The sequence below is a fragment of the Tarenaya hassleriana genome, unplaced genomic scaffold (genome assembly GCF_000463585.1).
Source record: "Tarenaya hassleriana unplaced genomic scaffold, ASM46358v1 Cleome9, whole genome shotgun sequence".
Classification (NCBI taxonomy): domain Eukaryota; kingdom Viridiplantae; phylum Streptophyta; class Magnoliopsida; order Brassicales; family Cleomaceae; genus Tarenaya; species Tarenaya hassleriana.
Window position 1 is genome coordinate 1,186,274 of NW_010971389.1, and position 17,970 is coordinate 1,204,243.

The window sequence follows — 17,970 nt, forward strand, 5'->3', positions numbered from 1 at the left end:
ACTCCCTACACGTTTCAATAGAATTATCATTTTAGGTTTAGGGAATAGTATTTTACTCTATGTCATATTAGCTGCATATTTTAAAGTGTACTTTCTTCTGTTAGTACGAAGATAAGTCCTGTACAAGTACAACACCACTTGTCACTTGTCTCCATACTCCGAGTAGTCCGTCAGCCTCCCGCGCGTTGCACGTGGGAAAGATATGGCATTTATTCGTGTTGAAATATTTCAACTTTATAAAATTTGACCATCGCAAATGTCATTCCAAATGGGCATTAATTACCACCGTTTCCAAAACGGTGTCTTTATTACACAATTTGTTTATTATATAAAATTGATGGCCCATTTCACTACGAAATATTAGACCACGATTGAATTTTATTATAAAAAAAATACCAAAACCATCATTTATTTGAATATTTTTTTTTATCATTCATATTTTACTTCGGCATCACAATGCAAAATCGTTATTTAAATCCAATTTTCTTTGACTCCCTTTATACGTGTTAGATGTTTGTGACTAAGAGATTTCAGGAAGACGCCTTGTGATGTGATCCTAGATGTCCGCATCACCTTGGGAATTGCATTTCATCCAAGGTAAAACAAAATACAATTTATACTATATGTACCTATAGTTCAAAATTTGAATAAAACCGGAAATTAACACAAAATTAACAATCTTCCCCATAAGATGGAACCAAAATCCAACAATCATTGTAGTTTTTTAGACAAGATTAAGAAACAAAAAAAAAACAAAATATGATCAAAATATCTAATTTAGTATTTATCAATCGAAATATCCAATTTAGTATTAAAAACCCAAAATCTGAAAATATATGAAGCATATACTCGTATTAATTCTAGCAATAACGACTAACGCCCACGCAAGTTGTAGGAAAAATTGCATGAATCATGCACTTATTGTGAAAGACGTGAGTACCTTTGGTGAATTCAATTGCTCTTTCAATGATGTAAAAATGGGATGAAGAAATGCATGCATCTGTCTGTCTATGCATGTATGTATGCGACTCACCGAAAAAGGGGCAAAAATATAATTGCAATACATTAATACTAAGGTTAAAAGTTGAAAAAATAAAATAAAATTGAAGAGGTAGGAAAGTTGTAAACTAGATTTTGGAAATATAGATTTATTTATAATTTTGGTCCTCATTATTATTATTATTATAATAGAGAAATGTTTTTCTATTATGATAATGAGAAGAATACATCATAATATATAGCAAAATACAATAAAATATTTTAGGCATAATATCTAGAGTAAATCATAACAATATTAATGATAATATTCTAAGAATAATATCTTCCTATATGCCCCCTCAAGATGAATCATTTATGATGAATTCAATCTTGTTACATAAAAACTAAAAACTGAAATTGTGATCGTATTAAACGAATCATCTTCCATGTGCTGGTGTAGTCCAGACTTGAGTTGGTGTTGCTTGATAACGTTTGAAGAGCTTGAGAGTTGTATTCTCAGAGGCTGATGTGGCACGGATGTGCGGCGCATATGCGCGAGTTGGGTTGCGCGACAATGAGGTCGGCAGCGCAAAAAAAATTGCCATGTGGATAGCGAGCGGCTAGGCCGGAGAAAAGAAAAAAAAAAATGGGCGCAAAAGCGCGACGCATAATGCGTGATAGTCTAGCAGCGAGACAAGAGAAGAAAATAAAAATAAGTGACGCAAATACGTGGATCGACGATCGGAGTTTTCCAATCGAAAGAGGCTAATAGCCATATTTAAAGAGCTTACAACGGTTAGGGTTGACGTCGATAAACGAACGTCGTCAGAGAAAAAAAAGAATAGCACATCGGCTAAGGTTGACGTCGATAAACGAACATCGTCGTTAAAAAAAAATAGCACATCGGCTAGGGTTGGCGGTGATGAACACCGTCATCGGAAAAAAAAATAGAAGAAAAAAAAAGAGCAAAATAAATTTAAAACGATACTCAAGACGATGATACTATTGGATTTAGTACATCGTTGTCATCTTCATCGTCGCTTTCAGATTCGACCGACATTGTTGATGAGAAGGAAAAAAAAAATTAGAGCAAAAACTGAAGCTTTGATACCATAATAGAGAAATGTTTTTCTATTATGATAATGAGAAGAATACATCATAATATATAGCAAAATACAATAAAATATTCTAGGCATAATATCTAGAGTAAATCATAACAATATTAATGATAATATTCTAAGAATAATATCTTCCTATATATTATTATTATTATTATTATTATTATTATACAACTAGCTATAAATTTAAATAAAAATGAGCCAAGAAATCTAAGGTAACAATGTATTTTTACGATTTGGACCCAATCTTTCTTATATGAGAAAATTTTATGGGATTTTTTGAAAAAAAAAAGTGAAAAATTATTTTTTCGGACGATTCATGTATTAATACACAAACTTATGAAAAAATCTCAAATAAAAATACAAAGTTAAAACTTCAAAAAAATACACGAACTTTTCAATTTCTACATTAAAATTTGAATTTTTTAACAATTCTTACGGTGAATTTTGGATGTCATTTAAAATTTTAGAATTTAAATTGATAAAGATTTTTGAAAATTGTTTAAAAATCATTGACTTCATTTTATTAATTTTAAAAGTTAAGGGTTTAGTATAATAAATTAGAAAGAGCTATATATTTATTTTGATAATTTTAAAATTCATGTATTTATTTGTAATTTTTTTTATTGTATCAATATACTATTTAAAAAATATAATCTATTTCCTACTGTCCTAGAACCACATGGACCACTTCAGTCAAACATGCATAATATAATATTATTACCTACTTTTGCGTGATTCTAGTTTTCAAAATCCTCAAAGTATTTTACTTCTGTGTCGCACCTTATCGTATCGAAAACGAGAGAGAGAGAGAAGCAATGGAGAGGGTTATAGGGGTTGCGTACGGAGGCGTCGTGAAGGCGATGTTGGCGTTATTGGAGAGAAACATGATTCCGGACGCGGTGGTTCGGCGGCTGACGCGGTGGCTCCTCGCGGCGAGGCTCCGCTCCAGCTACAAATCCACGGCGGAGCTCCAACTCTCCGACCTCCTCTCTTTCATCAAGTGTATGTGTCGAATAATCAAGTTTTTCTCTCTTTTTTTTTAATGAATAATATAAAAAAACAAAGGCAGGGTTTAGAGTTTTGGGTTAATTTTAGGGTTTTTCGATATGGATTTGTATTATATGTTCAACGACACGACATCTAATAATTTGTTGTTTTCTTGTGTTTTAAAACCCAAAAAAGAAAAGGAACAAAAATATAAGCGACAAAATATGTGGTTTTAGTGGTCTTGATTTTGATTTTTAAAGAGTTGGGGACAATTAGTGTACTTTATTGTACGGATAAGGAATGAGGTCTTGAATGGGGTCTTATGAAAACGACTAGGTCAAGACTAATGCTGGTTCAGAAACGTAGCCTAACTACTGCCCATGCTACAGCTTTCCCCACGATAATTTAGCTATTATATTGCGATTTCATAGATAATGAGCGTAATTACTTCCCCATGGTGAAGGACATACATGCACGCATGTTTTCCGTACGTAGCTACGTTCGCTCGCATGGTGGGAAAAGACACGAGCCAAATCATAAAGACTACTCGCACGATTTACCAAGTTTAGGGTTCTTGTGAAATTTGTGCACAGAAAAAGTAATGGGTTGTGTTGCGCTTGTTTGCATCGTGTAATTAAGCTTATGTCTCTTTCTTTTCTGAAACCTGCAGCGTTACAAGAGATGCCCATAGCGATCAAGACTGAGGAACCAAAGGCTCAGCACTACGAATTGCCAACCGCTTTCTTCAAGCTGGTTCTTGGAAGAAACATGAAATATAGGTATGGGTTTTCTATCCATGAATGAAAGCTGAAACCTTTTCTCATCTCCCGTTAACACGATCAATAACGATTACTGGATTTGTCCCCTGAGTTGGTGCAGTTCTTGTTACTTCTCCACGAATTCAACAAGCTTAGATGAGGCGGAGGAAGCAATGTTGGCGCTGTATTGCGAGAGAGCGGATGTGAAGAATGGTCAGACTATTCTTGATGTTGGGTGTGGCTGGGGGTCATTGTCTCTGTACATTGCCCAAAAGTATAGCAGTTGCAAGATAACCGGCATATGCAACTCAAGAACGCAAAAAGAGTTCATCGATGAGCAAAGCCGGTATGCAAAATTCTTCCTAGGCCTCCTGTTCTAGAATTTGATATGTGAATTTTATTGTATTTTGTTGTTCTGTATGCCTTGCAGGAAACTTGTGTTGCGAAATTTGGAGATTATTGTCGCTGATATTAGCTCGTTTGAGCATGAAGGAACGTACGATAGAGTGTTCTCCATCGAAATGTTTGAGGTTAATCATGAAAAAACACTTTGCATATTTATTAAAAAGAGTAAGATTTTGAGGATGTCGGTTTTTACTTATGTTGTGTATATATAGCATATGAAAAACTATGGAGCTCTTCTGAAGAAGATATCTGGGTGGATGAAGGAGGACGGTCTCCTGTTTGTTCACTATTTCTGCCACAAGACATTTGCTTACCACTTTGAGGTATGCATATCTATATATATATATATATATATATATATATGTCTAATGTTACTTTATATACTTGTCATATAACATATGATATTATATGATGACTTTGTATGTATAGGATGTCAATGACGATGATTGGATAACAAGGTACTTCTTCAGCGGAGGAACAATGCCGTCGGCTAATCTCCTTCTTTATTTCCAGGTGATATATTTGCCATGCAACTCTTCTCTATATGTATATGTATGTATAGAGTTATCATATCTAATCGTTCATCGTTAGGAAAACGTTTCGATTGTTGATCATTGGCTTGTGAACGGGAAGCACTACTCGCAAACAAGGTAAGCCTATCCAATTTTTACTTTCAATGATCTCATCGAAAGGTTTATCTTTACGCATAGTCTCCTAAAAAAAAAAAAAAGATTAGAGACATCTATGACATTCTTTCTAATCTTTGTGTTCATGTTTTTTTTTAAACATCTTTTGTCAAATCTACTCTTTTGTTTTTGGATTTAATTTTTTATTTTGCTTTTTGGTGCAGTGAAGAGTGGTTGAAAAGGATGGACAAAAACTTGGAATCGATCAGTGAGATTATGAAAATGACTTATGGAAAAGAGGAAGCGGTGAAATGGAGAGTTTATTGGAGAACTTTCTTCATCTCTGTTGCAGAGCTCTTCGCTTGCAACAATGGCGACGAGTGGATGGTTTCACATTTTCTGTTCAAGAAAAAATGATCTTTTGTCTTAAACTAATAAGACAAATCTTTGATACGAGGGGTTCATTGTAATAATAAGATGAACACTATCTATCCATTGAAACTTCTTCACGTAGAGTTTTAGTTAATATTATCGGTTCTTTTTTTCCACACAAAATAAACAGATGTTTTGAATAATTGACTCTATATATATATATGTTATAGAGAAATCAAATGGTTCAAAAAGTCAAGGAAAACATCTAAAACATTTAAATTAAGCAAACATAAATATATTTAATATTGAAAAATAAAAAATTATTTTTCTACAAATTAAAATATGAATCTCAATAAATATTGTTTTAATGGAAATAAACATTATGACAAAAAAAACGTGCCAAAATATGCAAATAATACATCGTCTTCACTTTTTTTTTAATGTAGTTAAATTTATTATTCTATACAATGTTATTGTACAATTTTTATATTTTTTAATAACTTTTTTATACTCTTAATATTATTAAATTCTACGTAATATCATGTGATCATGATAAAATTATTATCAAATCAAAATTGAATAATCAATTTTTATGATTAGAAATTTATTTGCCATATTTTAAAAGTATAGATATTTTACTATTAAATATTCTAAATATAAAATTTCAGAAAATAAAAAAGAATATGATTAAAATTGTGATGAGAAAAAAGTGTACGTTTTTAATGAAATTTTCTCTAAATATAAATACAAAATCAGGTCCTTTCAAAACTATTCTACTTTTTTTTTTATCTAAAATACGTGTGTGTACATGCGTGTGTGTATATATATATATATATATTACCTTTTCAACTATATAAATTTAAATTAATAAATATTGTTTATTCAATTGAACAGGATTTATAAGTTTCTTCTTACTGTTCAAATTAACATAAAAAGTTAGGTTGTTACATTTTTTAATTTTATTCCACGGTTTAATAGATAAATTTGCATATTATATATAGAGTCTCTATAAAATATTGAAAATGATGTTGGTTAAACCCATTTTGACGTCCTACTAATTTTTTTTTAGACCTATGTATATTTCTATCCTTTTGGTTTTTTATCTGGACCCAAGAACATCGGAGAGTGTTAGGTAATATCGTGAGAGATAAAATTTGATTTCCCTTTTTTTTTTGTAGAAATAGGCACGATACAATTATAAATTTATTTTGTATTGACATATCAAGCGTGGATATATATAAACATTGGTTCGAAGATAATTACAATACAATTCAGTCTAAGAAAATGATATATACATGCATTATGCATTTATTATGCATGTATATAATATTTTACTCGCCACTTCATATTCGTTACATGTTTTTTAAATGTATCTTTTCTTTTGTATGAGGACAATTGTTGTACAACATTATAACCCAAAATTTAGAACAAGATTTTGGTTTTAGATTTGGATTCAGATTCGATTATGTTACCGATTTTCACAGGTAATCCAAATCAAGGGGTGATGGGGTGAAGAGAGATAAAATTCATGGCCTGTTCACTAATCCGCATGAATATTAAAACCATAGTTGATTCGAATATTTTTGTATCGATCATAATTTATTTACTTAGGCACCAAAATGCGAAATCATTATTCATTCGTACATCCAAATTCTTGTGTCTCTCATTGGAAAATGGTGGTTGTTGTCACCAGCATTAGTAGGGCCTAAACCCAACCCATTGGGAATATCGAAATAATCAAAGTTTCAAATCGTTTTACACATGCCGATAGGATGCCTACTATTACACCATCTTTTACTACATTTTTTTTTTCTTTGTATCATCGATCGGTCTTTGAATTCCGAGTGTTTTGACTAACAATGGAGAGTGTTGTAGGGTTTGTGTACGGCACCGCCGCGAAGAAGATAACGGCCTTGTTGGAGAGAAACTTGATCCCGGAGACGGTCTTAAGGCGGCTGGTGAGGTTGCTCGTGTCCGTACGACTCCGCTCTGGTCTCAAACCCACGGCCGAGCTCCAGCTCTCCGAGCTCCTCCGCTTCAAAAAATGTAAGCGATATCTTATTACTCTTTCTTGGCCGCTAAACCATTTGCAATTCATCCTCAAATCTCGAAACTTTTATCTGGTTTACCACTAGGGTTGGGAAAAAGTAAAAGAGAAACATTTTTACGTGTAAAATCCAAATGGAAAAAAAATCATGGGAATGATCAATGCAAATCTACATGTCTCTTTCTTTTCTGAAACCCTGCAGCTTTAGAAGAGATGCCCATAGCGATCAAGACTGAGGAACCAAAGGCTCAGCACTACGAATTGCCAACCGCTTTCTTCAAGCTGGTTCTTGGAAGAAACATGAAATATAGGTATGGGTTTTCTATCCATGAATGAAAGTTGAAACCTCTTCTCATCTCTCTTTAATATGATCAATAACGATTACTGGATTTGCCCCCTGAGTTGGTGCAGTTCTTGTTACTTCTCCACGAATTCAACAAGCTTAGATGAGGCGGAGGAAGCGATGTTGGCGCTGTATTGCGAGAGAGCGGATGTGAAGAATGGCCAGACTGTTCTTGATGTTGGGTGTGGCTGGGGGTCGTTGTCTCTGTACATTGCCCAAAAGTATAGCAGTTGCAAGATAACCGGCATATGCAACTCAAGAACGCAAAAAAAGTTCATCGATGAGCAGAGCCGGTATCCATATACACATACATCTCTCTCTCTCTCCACCCATATATGTTCATCTGTAGCCTCCAATAGTATAGTGACTGGTATCATGACACTATCTTTGCTTTGCTATATACACGTTGAAGGCAACTCGGGCTGCAAAATGTTGAGATAATTGTCGGAGATATTAGCACGCTTGACCATGGAAGATTTTACGACAGGGTGTTCTCAATCCAAATGTTTGAGGTGGGTATTTTAATGTAACCGTGTTTCAGAATGATTTTGCTTTGATAAAACCCTTCAAACCGTGATAGCATATGAAGAACTATGGAGATCTCTTGAAGAAGATATCCATGTGGATGAGGGAGGACGGTCTTCTCTTTGTTGAATATTTCTGCCATAAGACATTAGCTTACCACTTCGAGGTATGTCTAATTTAGCTTCTTGATGTTTCTCCATAACAGAAAATTTCTTAGACACTTTGGTTTTACGAAACTGTGTAACGAGAAACACAAGAGTTTGTGCTCTGTCTTAAAACATGGATGCATGCGGATGAGATTTACTGTGCGAACTTGATTCTTTGTTCCACAATAACATTTTGTCATAGGTAGTTACACAATTGATAACATTGTTATCGGCAATTAGGGGTGGTCACGAATAGATATCCTGGAGTTTTAGCAAATGACTTCATCTCTAATGCATTCTCGATAGCTGCGAATAAGCCCTAATTACAAAAATTCAAGATAGGTCTATGTCTACTTATATATACTTAGATTCAGAGAAAGAAAAAGAGAGCCGTGAACCGATAAACACTTCCGAGAGATGTAGTACACCTCAATTGGAGACAAACCTCAATCGGATCAACAATCCTTTTCCAATGTTGAAGACGAAAAATCAACAAAATTATACTATTTATATAATGCCCTCATGACGCTACTAAACATAGAAAATACTCTCACACACCAACATAAGACTTTTCAACGTGTTTTATCCTCTCTCGCATATATACCGAAAAACACTTTCCAATAGATTACCCATACTTAGATTGTTTCATAACGAACACACTTATCTTTGGAGTTTTGTCGGAATAGGTAATCGAAAAAGTACGTACACTTTGTTGGTATAAGTAGTTCAATCAATTTTTTTAAATTAATTCTAACTGTGTAATCACATACCTACACAATCATCAAATATCTTTCATTACGGTGCATTCGATTCATTTTTGTACCCCTCTGGTCTAGTGGTATTCAGGAAGCCATTTTTTATGGGTTTTTTTACCCAAATAACCCACTTGGGTCGCATCTATTTCACATGTACACCACCGAAAACATAACACATTTTTTTTTCCCGTGAAAAGACGAAATTACCCTTAATGAATTACGATATTTATCCGTTCGAAAACAACTTCGTTATTACGACTTCGTAATTAAGTCTAAATATAGTTACAAATGATTCTAAAAAAGGTGGCAAAAAAATCATCTGTCTTATTTTAGTTGTATATCAGTTATATGTTAGTCGTAATAAGATCGCAAAAAATAAAACGAAAAAGGGTATTTTGGACTTTTCCAACCGAAAAGTGGGTTAAAATTGAAAATTTTTTTTTTCGATGGTGTACACTGAAATAGATGCGACCCAAGTGGGTTATTTGGGTGATTTTCCCATTTTTTATCCGTCTATTTATATCGGCGGTCACTTCTCACTCTCATCCTATCTCGATATGTCATAAAATACAAGCTTTGTGTTACAAAGTATAATTATATAAATGTTCGATGAATTGGTTTAAAGTTAAAAGTTATACCTTCTTCAAATTTTTCGAGGTCATTTTCTAAAGTAATTGGTGCATAATATTTTCGAAGCCAATATTACGTACAAATTAGAGTTATTTCAAGACGAGTCATAATCAATTTGTGCCAAGATTATTATTTAACTTTGAGGGCATGACGTGTTAATACTGAAACTTTTGTAATTTCACATTGTTTAGGATGACAATGACGATGATTGGATGACAAGGTACTTCTTCACCGGCGGAACAATGCCATCAGCCAATCTCCTTCTCTATTTCCAGGTATTAATTTCCAATGTAATTGAAATCAACTGCATATATGGTATGTATAAATATGGAAATTATAAAAAAAAAATCTCATATTGTTTTTAATTTTATTTTAAAGTGAATCTTCATGAGAAAAAAAAGTTCACTTTATTTATACCTTTATAGATATGTATTTCCTAAATTATCTTTTACTTTTCCTTTTTTTCTTTCTCTCCTCTTGCTTATTTATTAATTACATTTTGTTTCTCTTGATCGTACTAACCTGTTGACCATGTCGACCATATGATCTTGTACGATCATGTGACCTTACGATTATATGACTTATGTGATCATGTGTGACATATACAACTATATGGCCCATAACTTGTTATGAGATCCATATGATCAATATTCTATTATCTTAAGCTTACCGAGTTTCACAATTTGATTTTTCTTTAACTCTCATTATGTCTTCATGCTTAACGTCGACGATGAGTATATTGAAGGAGATGAAACTATTTCAAATCTCCTTTGAAATCATTTTTTCTCTTACTTTGTCTCAAAATTATAAAATTTGAAAGTTATGAGCCATCTTTTGAAATTGTTGGGTTAAATGAGAGGTTTTCTTTTGTTTTCTGCTATTTTTTCGAAAAAATTTCATCGTACCGAGGGAATAAATGATTGGCACACATACTAAATGACATAAAATTTTCATTTTGCAAATTGTTTTAGAAAATTAGGATTTGGAAATTATAGTGGTTGAAGTGAAAGTATCTAACGGTGAATGTCTTTGCTATATTGTCGTATAAATATCAATTATTCACGTATATGTTTGTTGATTCATTTTTTTTTCTCTCAACACAAGTAGGAAAACGTGTTAATAGTTGATCATTGGCTTGTGAATGGGAAGCACTATGCACATACAAGGTAAGGCTCGAATATCTTCAATAAAACCTGGACAATATTTTTATTACAAGACCTTATTCACTGAAAAACTTCAACAACATTTCCAAATGAGTGGATATTTTGTCTCTCCTATTTGTGTTCTTGCACTTTTTAAGATCTTTTATCGATTAGTTTTTGGATTTAATTTTGTTTTTGGTGCAGTGAAAAGTGGCTGAAGAGGATGGACAAGAACTTGGAAGCGATCAAAGAGATAATGGAAATGACTTATGGGAAAGAAGAATCGGTGAAATGGAGAGTTTATTGGAGGACTTTCTTTATCGCTGTTGCAGAGCTCTTCGGCTACAACAATGGCGACGAGTGGATGGTTTCACATTTTCTGTTCAAGAAGAAATGATCTCTTGTCTTGACTAATAAGACAAACCTTCAATAATATGAGAGTTTCATTGTAATAATAAGAGATGAAATCTACGATTTTGTCATGCACAAACATAGTATAGTGAAGTTTTCATTTTTAAGATAAACTCCACTTGGAGTTGATATACAAAGACCCATTTTTCATTTTTCAACAATCTTCAAAACTCAGAAGGAAAGTTTGCATCTTTGCGTTCTTGCAGTTATATTTATTTTTTTTGCTTTTTCTGAGAATTTCGGGGGAAGAAATAAGAAATGAAAAATTATGAGACAAGCGACTTTGTAATCAAATGGATCAATGTTATTACAGTTGTAAGATTGTATTTACTTCTTATGAAATTTATCTCCATTTCTGAAAACTTTATTTGATTCATCTACCTCACAATGTCTTCTGGACTTCCCCTTAGTTGTAGTTCTCTACCCTATGATTTGGTAAATTTTGTCATTTCGAATTTCTTATCTCGATTTTTTCACGATTCATTACCTCTAAATCTTAATTTTTGTGTTTTCCTTAAATTTTAACTAATAATCTATAAATCTTCAAATCAATGATCTTCATTTCTTCTTATATATATATATATATATTGGTTATACTTATATTGTATATATCAATATAATTTATACATATATATACTTGTACGTTGTTATATTGTGAATGTTTTTATTCATTTGCAGACGGATCATAATCGACCAAATATTGGAGCTAAATCTAACATTAGATATAGAAGAAATCAATGTCAAAATCAAGTTCCATTGATACAACCTAAACCTGATGAAAATTAAAAAATCATGATCAAGAACCAAAACCAAAAGGGGTATATATGTATTTAGTGTTATATAGTCAAGTATTGGTACAAATTTAAATATTTTATCTTAATTATTTTTAATAACACGAGTTTTGTGTTAACCACACACTGATAAAATATTGGAGGGATAAAGAAAAACTAATGATACAAAAATTAGTTGTAAAACAACAATTAGATATATATATAGTTATAAAATTAAATATTTAACATATATTAATAATTCAATTTTGGTATTATTATTTTTCTAGTATAAAATATTGTTGGGTTGTAGTTGTACAACTAATGTATAATATTAACAAAGATGGGCTATATGTAGGAGTTTGAATTTGAATAGTTTGTGAAAATCATAAAATCATATAAAGTGAAAAGGCAAAATATAGATAAGATAGAAAAATAATTTCAAATATGTATCCTGAAAAGACGTGAAGAAAAAGAATTCTACGACATCTATCAAAGTATTTCAATATATAATATTGTTTATAGATTTAATGTCGAATTTTCATTTAAAATAAATTTTATTTTTGTTCACTTAATCAATGCATGCATTATAAAAAAAGAACTAAACATTTTGATTATGGATTCAAATTCATTAGAAAAAGGGGAATATGAGTGGTTCAGTAGCACATTATGAGAAAGAAGAATTTACCGCATAAGAAAATCCTACCGAAGACTTTATTAAATCAAAGATTGACATTTCTCTTGTGGGACTCGTAATTGGTATATCACAAGACCGTAAAGAAGCGAGGTTAGTAAAACTTTAATACACACATATATATATACTATAAAAATATTTAAAATATTATTAACTAAATTAAATCCATCGATATCAGTATAGAATTTATGAGAACACTATCACGGATTATCAGTAAAAAAGGATAGAATTTCATGCCATGTTGATTGTCAGATATAGCAAGACAATAGACAGAAGAACATTTTACCTTGTTCAAAATTCTTGAGAGGTCGTTTGGGGCAACAAAGGTTTCACACGTATCGTGATTATAGGTAGGTGCACTATACGTTTCCCGCGGATACTCTAAATTTAGTTTACATGTTTTTTTATTATACAAATGATGGAGTTTGCAGCCTTTTTATTTTGTGAAATGTTCTTGAAAACTAAACTAATTCAAGATAGGATTTGTATAATCTGTTTTACGCAAATTCTATAGTAAATCTACAAACAAGTTTGTATATTGAAATACCTTGATAGATGTTATAGACTTGTCATTCTTCACATTTTTTTGGGATACATGTTTTATAACGTATTTGAGATTAAAGTAATTTTCTTGTTCTCGTGTGTATTTTTCTTCTTCACTTTATATGATTTTATCATTTTCACAAATTTTTCAAATTCAAACTCCAACATATATGATCCATTCTTATAAATGTTTAACATATATTAATAATTCAATTTTGGTATTATTATTCTTCTATTGCAAAATATTGTTAGACTATAGTTGTACAAGTATTGCACAATATTAATAAAGGTGGATCATATATTTAGAAGCTTGAATTTGAAGATATCTTGTAAAAATTATAAAATCATATAAGGTGAAGAAGTATAATGCATGTGAGGCCAAAAATTTTTTTAATCTCAAACTAATTATGAAACATGTCTCCATAAAAAGGTGTAAAAAGAAAGAAGTCCACCACATTTGGTTGCTCCATCAATAGCTCTCTTTTCAAACTTAGTTCCTTCTCTTATTCATCAAAAATATCATGCGACAATAAGGAACAAAAACTTCTAGAAGAAGAATGTTTTAGAATCTTCCAAAAAGTCAACGATGCACGAGAAGAGAAATAACAACCATCCGATTCCTTTTGGCGTATTTTTCCGTTTGTTTAAGACTCTATCTTCTATGAAGATATTTAATTTGGAAAACAATAACTTTAGAGTTTGAGATTATTTTTTATATCTTTTTTGGTAAAGGTTATATTTATATTTATTACGAAATCTGACGGGATTGTGCTGACATGGTATCAAGTTGCTGATACGGACAATATCACGTGAGAATAAGCTATATATCCACGCGCCTCCAAAACCATTGGACGAAATCCAATTTCGTGTATCTACGCGCCTGATGTTGCGAGTGAGATTTTCCAAAAGGATCATCTATGTAAGACGTTATCATTGGATGTGTTGGGCCGCATCAGCCCGTCTAAAACCCATTTATTATTGCTCACGTTGAATGATTCATGCCCCATAATGTCACAAATAATTTTACTATTTACCAATAATTATTTTAATTTTCCGGAACAAATAACAACTTGTTCTTTAGTATAGACAATATAATTTTGAAAAATGCAAAAAAAAAAATGAAAACAAGATGAACCATGTTTTTTTGGTCAATATATATATAGGACAATATAAATGTTCTTGCATACTGGAGCATTTGAAATATCTGCGAGCTCTTCATTACAAATATGGTCTCCACTCCATGGCATTGTGCTTTCTGATCTGTTTACCAGATTGCCTTTGGATCTTTTGCGTATTAGCTTTCCGTTCGTATCTGGAGGCTCTCTATTACCCTCTCCTGATGGAGTATTAAGAGTGTACGAATTCTTTTGTGAATATTAGGGGTGGTCGTTTCAGAATTCGATTCGAAATTTTAGTGGTTCGATTCGGAAACAATTTATTCGGTATTTTAAAATTTGTATCAAATTAGTACCGTATATTATTTGGTTCATTATGGTTCGGTTTTGATTTTTGTTAAAAAAATATTTAGATTTTCTTAAAAAAAATTAGTTTTATGAGAATTTTATAAAATTTGGTTTGGTACGATATTCTGTTCCGAAGAACTGAACAGAAACCTCACCCCAAACCTCACCCCAGTGAAAATTAATACAAATACAATTTTTAACAAAAAAATATCTGCGAGATACGTAAGGTTAGGGTAATAATAATAATAATAATAATAATAATAATAATAATAATAATAATAATAATAATAATAATAATAATAATAATAATAATAATAATAATAATAATAATAATAATAATAATAATAATAATAATTCAACCAGTCCGATAAAAAAAAGACCGGAAAAGTGAGGTCGCCCGGTCATTGTTTATGGAAAAAGTTATATATTATTTTATAAACCACATGAAATAATTATAATTATTATGTGGAGTCATCGTTTTATACTGGTATTAAAAGACCAAAACCGTGTAGGAGGCCTCTTTTAAATATATCGACATAGTTTAGAGAGATCTAAAACTTGGTTCTTGAGAAATCCATCTGGAAGATCTCCCTCTGGTCAGTGCTTGTTGCCTCTCTCTCTCTATATATATATATATACAAACAAATATATATGAGTCTATATATATATGTGTGTGTGTGTGATTTTATGCCATATTTTTCGCCCCAGAAAAAGCTATTAAAGTTTAGATCTTCGTCTCTTCCGTTTGCAATGTTTTGATTATAATGCTAAGCAAAATTAACAATACATACATATATATATATATATATATATATATATATATATATACGATGTAATTTGTCAAAGTCAAACAGTTAATCAGAAGATTGTTAATCTCTGCGTGGTGATGAACTGTAAACTAATTGAAAAATACAGTTTTTTTCTTATAAATTTCACTAATTCGACTATTTTTCTTTCCATAAAAATTGCTTAGGGCCCCCTGTTTCCTGTATATGGTTGTCTCTTGTCGCCATGCCGAGGCCAATACCTGTTGAAGGTACGTAAGCATTCCAACGAACAAACTAATATATATATTGTGCACATATATATATATATATATAAGTATGTATGTAAGCTCTCCTGCGTTCTCTATTTCACAGAAATGGTGAGACAGTTCAAGGGGCATCATCGGAATTCCCACATCTTTAGGATAGATAATTTCTCTTTATTCGGCAAGTATCAAATTCAAGAAATCGAATCTTCTATTTTCGACATCGGTGGACACAAATGGTAAGTATGCTTCTTGATGGCGTCTTAAGCCAATATATGATCATCATCTTTTCTAATCATCCTTCGTTTTTCGGCATGAACAAAAGGAAACTTGTTCTTTTCCCAAATGGAAATGCAAATGACAATGGAAAGGATCATGTTTCCCTCTACCTGGGAATACAAGACTCCGAGTCCCGGCCGTCGAACTGGCAAGTTAGGCTCGGCTATCAGCTTTTCCTTCTCAATCAATTTCGGCAAGACTGGCGAATGGAGCAAGGTGTATTGCTTCACTTCACTTTACTGTCATGCACATGATGATGCCTTCATTGTTACTAATTTTTTGACGATTAGGGTATCCGAATCTTTGATCTTACAGATCCTCGGACACGTTTCATGTTTTTGTGTCGAAATCGTAGGAAACGTTGTCTTCAATGCATCGAACCAGAAACGAGGTTTCTCGAGGTTGATGGCTGCTGCCGATTTTCTAAACCCTAATCGCGGATACCTTGTGGATGGATGCTCTTTGTTTGGCGTCAAGATCTTGGGTATGAACGACACAAAAGCTGGAACCGCTGAATGTTTTACGCTCGTTGAGAAGCCTCCGAACAACGTATTCTCTTGGAAGATGATGAAGTTCTCGGCCCTCAACCGCTCTTCCGAGTATACGTCCGATGAATTCGTGATCGGGGATAGAAAATTGTCAGTAATCTAAATACGTTTTCTTTTCTTTTTTGTTCACAAAGTCGAAAAATAACTTCGTGTTGCCGTATATGTATGAATGTATAACCAACCAGGAAAATACGGATCTTTCCACAAGGAACAACTGCTCCGGACAAGCTTGCGGTGTATTTGAGGGGAGTAGGATTGAAGAACAACACAACACCAAAGGCAAAGTGTTACACACGATTCAGGCTGCGAGTGTTGGACAAGATCAAAGGGAAACATGTCGCACATTCATGTAAGAACTTTGAGATCGATCGAAAAACCGGGTTTTCTTCCTTTTCGGATGATTTGATTTCGCGTATAACTTCGTTGCAGATACTTTCTGGTTCCCGGTAGAGCCAGGCGGACATGGCTCCCAGGGGTTTATGCCTCTCAAAGATCTCGCAAACCCTTCGAACTATGTGGTGAATGATACATTGTATGTGGAAGTCGAGGTCGATGTCATTTCGACGACCAAGTATTGTTAGCTCTTGGGTTATCATATTGTGAAATCCATGTCTTTATATGTGTTGAAGTCGTGTCTCTGTTTTGTTTTTTTTTTGTCTAAAAAGCCATCTTTTGGCCTTTTGTATTCTTTTATGGGGAAAATTTCATATATAAATATCTCAAACTCAGAAATGTGTCTAAAAAAATACTTTAATTATAATATACAAATGTTAAAATGTGTGAAATATGATTATAGTTACGGTTGTATTCGAGTATACTTTGACCACGCACATGGGTTCCTGGTTATTTTGTATTTTGGTATACAGTCGAAAAACTGGATGTATTTTACATAATACAAACCACATTCAACCAAAAATAAAAAAGTGTCAAAACTATGTAGATAAAATAAAAATAAAAGAAAGAGTGGAATCCATAAAAATAAAATCAAATATGGAAATCGAAATCGTACAATTTTGTGTTCTAAAAAAAATATAATTAAAGAAAAGCGAATTCATGTGATATATTTCTAAGGTGACTCTTTATTTTTGTAACCATTGTGACATGTTAATACCAAATCAGTATAATATATATAAATATGTCAAGTTAACAATCCATGTCGACAAAATTATTAAAAAAAAAATTAAATTCTTATAAATACACACACATATACAAGCATACACATAGGTATACATATATACATATGTACATTAGTACATATATTTATATGTATATAATATGTATATTTTGTACACAAGAATTTATTTTTAAAAAAATTGATCAAAATCATTTGTGAGGTAATATATTTCTATATGTGAGTGTGACAGGGATTTCACATTTTACAATAGTGGTAAAAATCATGT

The 17,970-nt window shown here is 32.2% G+C and overlaps 3 protein-coding genes across 4 annotated transcripts; all 3 read left to right on the plus strand.

Moving 5' to 3' along the window:
- Nucleotides 1-2,768: 2,768 nt before the first annotated feature.
- LOC104803716 ((S)-coclaurine N-methyltransferase-like) lies at nt 2,769-5,427 on the plus strand. Of its 2 annotated transcripts, none has more exons than XM_010527741.2 (8): nt 2,769-3,101; nt 3,757-3,865; nt 3,966-4,190; nt 4,275-4,374; nt 4,462-4,572; nt 4,679-4,762; nt 4,841-4,899; nt 5,100-5,427. In XM_010527741.2, the coding sequence occupies exons 1-8, from the start codon at nt 2,915-2,917 to the stop codon at nt 5,290-5,292; spliced, it is 1,068 nt and encodes a 355-aa protein (XP_010526043.1). In that variant the 5' UTR covers nt 2,769-2,914; the 3' UTR covers nt 5,293-5,427. The 2 variants fall into 2 exon arrangements, with proteins under 2 accessions (XP_010526043.1, XP_010526044.1); XM_010527742.2 differs by lacking the exon at nt 2,769-3,101 and adding an exon at nt 3,552-3,649.
- Nucleotides 5,428-7,057: 1,630 nt separating this feature from the next.
- LOC104803717 ((S)-coclaurine N-methyltransferase-like) lies at nt 7,058-11,437 on the plus strand. Its single transcript, XM_010527743.1, has 8 exons — nt 7,058-7,293; nt 7,497-7,605; nt 7,706-7,930; nt 8,050-8,149; nt 8,218-8,328; nt 9,885-9,968; nt 10,801-10,859; nt 11,040-11,437. Exons 1-8 carry the CDS (start codon nt 7,107-7,109, stop codon nt 11,230-11,232), a joined length of 1,068 nt encoding a protein of 355 aa, XP_010526045.1. The 5' UTR covers nt 7,058-7,106; the 3' UTR covers nt 11,233-11,437.
- A 3,793-nt stretch (nt 11,438-15,230) lies between these two features.
- On the plus strand, nt 15,231-17,298 carry LOC104803718. The gene is made up of 7 exons (XM_010527744.1): nt 15,231-15,309; nt 15,687-15,749; nt 15,853-15,982; nt 16,069-16,238; nt 16,378-16,660; nt 16,756-16,919; nt 17,000-17,298. The coding sequence occupies exons 2-7, from the start codon at nt 15,725-15,727 to the stop codon at nt 17,149-17,151; spliced, it is 924 nt and encodes a 307-aa protein (XP_010526046.1). The 5' UTR covers nt 15,231-15,309; nt 15,687-15,724; the 3' UTR covers nt 17,152-17,298.
- The last annotated feature ends 672 nt before the right edge of the window (nt 17,299-17,970 follow it).

Coding starts and splice junctions, on each gene's coding strand:
- LOC104803716 (XM_010527741.2), top strand. CDS start 2,915: ATGGAGAGGGTTATAGGGGTTGCGTACGGAGGCGTCGTGAAGGCGATG. Junction 4,375..4,461: donor TCTCCATCGAAATGTTTGAG/GTTAATCATGAA, acceptor GTGTATATATAG/CATATGAAAAACTATGGAGC. Junction 4,900..5,099: donor AAGCACTACTCGCAAACAAG/GTAAGCCTATCC, acceptor TTTTTGGTGCAG/TGAAGAGTGGTTGAAAAGGA.
- LOC104803717 (XM_010527743.1), top strand. CDS start 7,107: ATGGAGAGTGTTGTAGGGTTTGTGTACGGCACCGCCGCGAAGAAGATA. Junction 7,606..7,705: donor GGAAGAAACATGAAATATAG/GTATGGGTTTTC, acceptor GAGTTGGTGCAG/TTCTTGTTACTTCTCCACGA. Junction 7,931..8,049: donor TTCATCGATGAGCAGAGCCG/GTATCCATATAC, acceptor TACACGTTGAAG/GCAACTCGGGCTGCAAAATG.
- LOC104803718 (XM_010527744.1), top strand. CDS start 15,725: ATGCCGAGGCCAATACCTGTTGAAG. Junction 15,983..16,068: donor GACATCGGTGGACACAAATG/GTAAGTATGCTT, acceptor CATGAACAAAAG/GAAACTTGTTCTTTTCCCAA. Junction 16,239..16,377: donor AGACTGGCGAATGGAGCAAG/GTGTATTGCTTC, acceptor TCGAAATCGTAG/GAAACGTTGTCTTCAATGCA.